The 6,496-nt window shown below is 42.0% G+C and overlaps 1 protein-coding gene across 1 annotated transcript; it reads right to left on the reverse strand.

Moving 5' to 3' along the window:
• Positions 1-927: 927 nt before the first annotated feature.
• On the reverse strand, positions 928-6,424 carry LOC145902879 (uncharacterized). The gene is made up of 19 exons (XM_082990969.1): positions 6,400-6,424; positions 6,092-6,330; positions 5,861-6,011; positions 5,599-5,781; positions 5,342-5,536; positions 4,998-5,198; positions 4,662-4,877; positions 4,040-4,105; positions 3,864-3,966; positions 3,618-3,796; positions 3,338-3,519; positions 2,957-3,119; positions 2,644-2,769; positions 2,386-2,577; positions 1,932-2,108; positions 1,764-1,867; positions 1,529-1,691; positions 1,255-1,371; positions 928-1,112 (listed from the first exon to the last, which is right to left on the reverse strand). The coding sequence occupies exons 1-19, from the start codon at positions 6,422-6,424 to the stop codon at positions 928-930; spliced, it is 2,967 nt and encodes a 988-aa protein (XP_082847095.1).
• Positions 6,425-6,496: the final 72 nt, after the last annotated feature.

The following is a 6,496-nucleotide window of genomic DNA, read 5'->3' on the forward strand; positions in this document are numbered from 1 at the left end:
TGCAGCGGTGTGTCAGTTTCACGAAAGCTTATCTGCTGTCCCACTTGTTACGTAACTCTCACCTCGCTTTTCGGACATTCCACTAATCCTTGTTTGTTGCATTCCGCGTTGCTTGAGGCTCCCGCACAGCTGTAGCATTTCACACCTTGTACAACGCACCGTGACATCAGCACTACAATACAAACAAAGCGATCACTAATTTGTACGAATTACTAATTGGCCGATTTGTTACTCACTCAAAAATAAGACAATAATCCGGAGCATAATCTCAAACAGCAGTTCCTTGCTTTGCTGACAGCACTGCACGAGTATTCTACACATGGGTGATAAATTGTACAACCAAGCCAACAAGCCAAGTGCGCCCTTGAACCCATAACTCCTGTAAGTAGGTAATGATTAGGCGTACTAGATTAGATTTCCGGAATGGCCACACATCGCCTCTATATTGAGACGACCAGCTTTGATAATAAGCGCGCTGCGACCCCGTGGTTTCTGTCTTCTAATCTCTTTGCCAATTCTCAACGATGATAATGGAGTTTTAGAATACACTCTCTCTCCACGATTATTTTTTGGATTGCGGTCGAATGACGTGTTTATCAAGTACTGCTTCAAGTGTCTGGTGTGATTGACAGCAAACTTGTACGTATTTTCCAATGTTTGGAGTTTCGAGATTGTTTTGTTACAATTCAGATTGGTAATACAGCATATAATTTTTCGCACCGATTTTTAGTTTTGGATATACAACCTTATCTTTCAGACCCCTTTCCTTACTTTGCAGCCCACAGTCATTACGGGTTGTCAATTTTGTATTCAAAACAATGAAACATAAAAACCCCAACAAATAAAACAGTTCAATAAGTACACCACGAATTCTACTGAATATTCATGCTAGGTAAAATATTTGGAAACAACTCTAGAATATTTTCATCAACATTGAACGCTGCAGACTTTATCGGCCACATTGCCAACAACTTCGTTGATGTCAGATACTTCGGCGAGACTGTAAGTGTTGTCACTGATTGGTTTGGAGGCAATAAGACTTAGATCCTGTAGGTGGGACCCAGTTATGCCGATCGCAATCACGTGAGTCTTTGAATCGCGAAGCTGTTTGGCTAAACAAAAGCAATAGTGACATTAGTTTTTTTGTTGTATCACCAAACGCAAATCGCAATTATGTTGTTGTTTTTAGCTGGTGGCATTAACTTGGTTTAGACAAAAATTAAAGTAATTTTGCTGTCACAATAATTTTTTTACCTGCATTACGAAGATCGTCCTTAGCATTTCCATCAGTAAGAACCACAACCACCGTGGGCACTCCTTCGTCGCTTCGCATTCCAGATAAATTTGCAGCCACAAACTTAAGTGCTTGGCCTTAAAAACGCCATAATTTTTTTAGTTATTTAGCTTGAATTGTTGAACTAATCAATATCTGGAAGTTTGGGATCAAGTCACGTGTCAAAAGAACTTTAAAGAGTAAAAAAACTTTACTTGTATTTTTAGTGGGACTGTAAAGCGCTAGTGTTGGTACCTGCAAGAGTACCCTTTCCGGTGTACGTCAGCTGTTGCAGCGACAATTGAACCGAAGCTTCATTGGTGTGCCACAAAGTGTCGTTCGGGACAAACACGGTTGAGTCGAATCCCACAAGAGAAACTTGAGTAAATACCGAGGAAATTTCAAATGATTTATACATCTGCGAATCAAAGCAATGGTAAGTCAAAGTTGTAAAGAGGTGGTAGAGGGAGTAGGAATGGATTAAACTCACAGCCTCGACAAAAGTAAGGATGGTCTGGAAATTTGTTGCACCGATACTGCTTGATCGATCCACGACAAAGACGAGATTTAGTTTGGCTTTAGGTGGGCATTGATCTGAAAAACAAAATAGCGTCGCGACCAAGAGCAAAAAATGTAAAATGTGGTTAATGATGCGCACCCAGACAGCAGGGCTTTCGGCCGCTCCAATCTAGGTTGTCTTCGCAGGCGACCATTGCGTTCCCGGAAAGTTTAAACCCGTCGTGGCACGAGTAGTGACACACTGACCCCACCTTGTGGCCATCAGTACACTGTACAGAACCTCCGCTTGGTACAGCAACATTCGGACAAACGGACTCTAAACAACATAAATATCACGGTTGTTTGGGTGCAAAAAGAAGGTCAAATAGAATGAATCCTTTCAACAGACCTTGTCCAAATAACTGTCACAAGCGGTGTAATTAAAACGCATTGTACGTGGGAATGTTGCTCAAAATATTGTGAAACACTGGTTCTTTACTTGCAATTTTGTATCAGCAGAAACTTTGGATGCACGTGCAGGCGAAATCGATTTTTCAATGTTTACAATAAACTAGCCGACTTCAATTATTGACTTCATAACGTGCAACACTCACCAACACACACTGGTAGGATGTTGTCCCATGCCATGTAGGGGGCGACACATTGCACAGTGTCGGATGGTCCCAGGAGAGTGAATCCGGGCTTGCACGTGAAAGTGCATCGTGAACCGTTTCTCCATCCGTCGGTGCAACTTACGTCACCATTGGGTAACCCGGCAAGGGCAGGCTGACAGAGACTAATTTGTTCTAAAAAAGTAGAAAGTGTATTGTAGATGGCCAATAACTAGGTGTTTTTCTAAGGTCTTAACATACCAATGGCTTTCTCGCTGTCACAAACGTATCTGGCGAATTCGTTGCACTGAAGTTCAACCCACTTGAAGTCGCGAGTGCCAAATCGACCAGGGTCTGACACCAAGTGAACGCAAACCGGTTCACGCTCTGCAGAGAAGCAAATTACTCTAATTTATTGTTATCCAGAAATATAAAAAGTAAAAAGGTAGTGATAAACCTCTGTAAAAATACAAAACCGTATACTTTCATCGAAACATGTTTACAACGAAATATGCGACGAAACAGTCTGTCTGTATTGTAAGTATATAGGCAAGATACAAGATGAAAAACATACGGTTTCCTATCTTCGGCGGCTTGTCTCCCCACATCTGGTAATCGTAAGGAGAGAGCACTGATCCATCCCTCCATCGGAGAACTCCAGTTTCATAACGATTGTCCAAACCAATCCATGGCCCCAAGATAACAGTTTTCATGTCATTTTCGGGAATAAGTTTGTTCTAAACAAAAACGTCAATAGGGCGTTTGTTGATAGACCTTAGGGTGAGTGGGGAAGCTTGTTTTAACTCTCTTCGATTTTCGGCCTTAATATCACCAAAAAAATGGCATGCAAAGGTTTGCACAACGCTGGCAATTCCGCTTTGGAGGTCATAATGTTTGCGTATATTTCGCGTTGTTTTCTTTAAAACGTTGAAGTTTCGAACTTTGTTTAACGTACCAAGAGAATCGCGTTGAGTGTTTCGTAATCTTCCTGGGTCCGGATGAGCGCTGGATGTCCGCTTTCAATGTTGGCGCAAGCGTCAGAAGCAGTGAAGGAAGGATGTTCGGGATCGACCACCATGTAACGGAAGCAGTACAAGCCGTCAAGAAGATCGTGTGCTGGACAAGGAAGATCAATTTCTGGAAATAAAGTTGTAGGTTATTTCACAATTCCCTCAATGTGTTTGCTTCCAACGCCAAGAATCGAACATATTATGCTTTAATATCGTGATTCTTACTTGTACAATTTCTCCCATTTCCGGTATATTCTGGTGCGCAAGTACAAGAGAATGTTCCAGGCAAGTTAACGCACATGCCCCCTTCGTCCGGCGTAGAGCAGTCGTCCAGACCTTCGATGCACTCGTTGATGTCCACACACGTAAAACCGTTACCTCTGTATCCAGGGTTACAAGTGCAACTGAAAAAACACGAAATAATGAAAACGACCCGTTGACGTATGTATGTTAAATGAACAGATTTCATACTCGAATGATCCGACTGTGTTTTCGCATGTGGCGTGCTCGTGGCACCCACTGAGCAAAGTGAAAAGACATTCATTTATGTCAGAACAAAGGTTATAGCCATCTCCTGTATAATGTGGAACAAGTTAGCTGTAATGTCGAACTTGTTTTTTTTTTTATTTTAAAGCAAGAATTCGCACCTTCGAAGCCTGTCCTGCACTCACAGTTCGTCTCGTCAATGGTTGGGACGGCCAGTGCATGGCAATCTGCAAAATAAGATTCGCTATAAATGGTGTGCATTGATGTACTTTCAATGATTTCACCAGAATGTATTTTTCCCGTCTTTTGACAAAAAAAACAAACAATGAATTATGAAATGGTTTTCAATCAAAGTGTGTTACCTTGTTTGCAGTGAGGCAAATCTCCGACCCACAGTCTCGTCTGTTCGTCGCACACGAGCTCGTCGCTGCCTTGAAGAGTGAAACCTTTATCACAAGAAAACGAACACACGGAGCCGACCCGGCTCTCCTTGGTGCAAGAAGAAGTTCCATTTCCCAACAAAATAACCGGTGGGGGAAGGGCCTCGCACACCACTAAAAACATTTTTTTATCCTGAACGTCTCAAGAGAGCCGAAATTAAACAAAATTAGTGATCGAATAGATTCCATGATTTTTTAGTGCCACTGTATAACAAGTTATTTCTTGTTACGATAATGGTGATGCAGAAAAAAATCGCAAGTTTTTACGAGATTATATTAGGGATAAGTCATGTGTTAGAAATTTTCGTATAGCTAAAAGTTTCCGCCACTGGACTAAACTTACTCAGCTGACAAACTGGTTTTTCATTGTCCCATTGTCTCGTGTCGCTGATGCACGTGGAAGCTTTGTTTCCAAACACCTCGTATCCGTCTTGGCAGGAAAATGAGCAACGCGATCCGAGTCTAGCGCCGTCTGTGCAATCCATTATTACATATTCCGGTTCAATCAGCATGTTGGTGTCACAGTAAGAAGCTGGGCAGTTTACATCTGACATGGGGTCTATACAAAAAAGATATTTAGTAAAGTTATCATTACATCCGCAGCCGTTATCGCAGGCCTAAATACCCAGTTTACATTTTTTGGAGCAAAAACTCAATGCAAAATAACTGTATATCTCACCATAAACACATATTGTTTGTTCCCCAGACCACGAGGTGCTGTCCAGGCATCTTCGGCTTGTTGGGCCATCTACTCGGTAACAGGTATCACATGTGATTTTACAAGTGGTATCGACTACAGGTATTCCCGCAGTTGAACAAGAAACCTCTCCGTTTTCCACATTAAGATTCGGACATTCCACCACTTGTGTTTTCTCCGTCACTGTGCATTTTTTTTACATTTTAAAGAACTTATACTATTTGACTAAAAGAATTGAAAGCACACCATCCAAAGTATAAAACTTTTTTAATTCAGCATGCTGAAAAATACCAGAATTTTATTCCAATATTATTTTTTAAACTTACAAAAACAGCGTGCTCTGGCGAAGTTCCATTCTTTGCTGGTTATGTCGCAAGTAATCGACTTTTGTCCAAACAAATCGTAGCCATCGTCGCAGACAAACGAGCAAACTGAACCGAATTTGTTTAAATCAGTGCATTTGACGCCACCATTCCTTGGAGGTTCAGTCATCTTAATGTCGCATACGTCGCAGTCGGTATCTGCATAAATCATCGGACGGATGATACTGACGACTTACCAGATCAAACAACAGCTTACTTACCATACACACACTGTGCTTCCTCGCCTGACCAAATCTCGTCCTCCATACACATTCGTCGCGACGAGCCGTTCAATTTAAAGCATTTGTTGCATTCAAAGTCGCAAACGTCTGTCTTAAACTCCTGGCTGTAACTGCAGAACGATTTCCCGTTTGCTGGGACATCGAGGGGTGAACATGACCTCTCTTCAAACGAGGGTTACGGTTTACAGAATGCCCCTTATTTCACGTTATATCGGAATTTATAATAAAAACACGAACTTACGATCCATGTCGCCGTTACAACCGGGTGTTGCGCAACAATGCCGACATACAGACAAAGGTGTGTCCTCCACGTTGTTGCACTGCGTGATGGGCCAGCTGGGTCGATAGTTCTGTTTCTCGTTGTTGAGGCAGGCATGGGTTTGCTTGCAACCCTGCAGCACAAACATTACAAATTTAGATTTATTGTTAGACTTACCAAATGTAGTGAAATTGCTCATTGCTTATTGCTCACCTTGCTGATTCTGACGTCGAACTCGTCTTTCGTGCTCCAAACACGAATCTCTGTTTGGCAAGACTGCTGTGAAGCCAGACACGTCACCAAGTTTCTGTTGCATTCCTCATTGGTTCGAGCGTTGTGGCAGGAGAAGCATTGCAAGTTGGAGTTGAGGGGACGGGAGAAAGGGATCGAGTTTGTGAAGACGCTTATCGGCAGTAGAAGAGTCAAAATCATCCGCAGAAGATGCTTCGCACCTTAATGTGCATAAAGTGTTAAAATTGTACTACCCTAGATTTTTACCTGACAGTCTACAGAAATCTTACCTTGGGCATTGTGAAATGTGTCCATGTTGTTCAAGAAAAGTCAGTAGTGTCGACCTATCTTTTTATGGTTAAAGAATGCAAAAAAATGCCTCCTAAA

Source organism: Ascidia mentula, chromosome 5, assembly GCF_947561715.1.
Source record: "Ascidia mentula chromosome 5, kaAscMent1.1, whole genome shotgun sequence".
NCBI lineage: Eukaryota > Metazoa > Chordata > Ascidiacea > Phlebobranchia > Ascidiidae > Ascidia > Ascidia mentula.

Bases quoted from the DNA above. Each gene is read 5' to 3' on its own strand.
- LOC145902879 (XM_082990969.1), bottom strand. From the start codon at position 6,424: ATGGACACATTTCACAATGCCCAAG. The intron at 5,199-5,341 runs GTAAGTTTAAAA...AAAAATGCACAG, and splicing joins CGCCAGAGCACGCTGTTTTT to TGACGGAGAAAACACAAGTG. The intron at 3,520-3,617 runs GTAAGAATCACG...CTTTATTTCCAG, and splicing joins AAATGGGAGAAATTGTACAA to AAATTGATCTTCCTTGTCCA.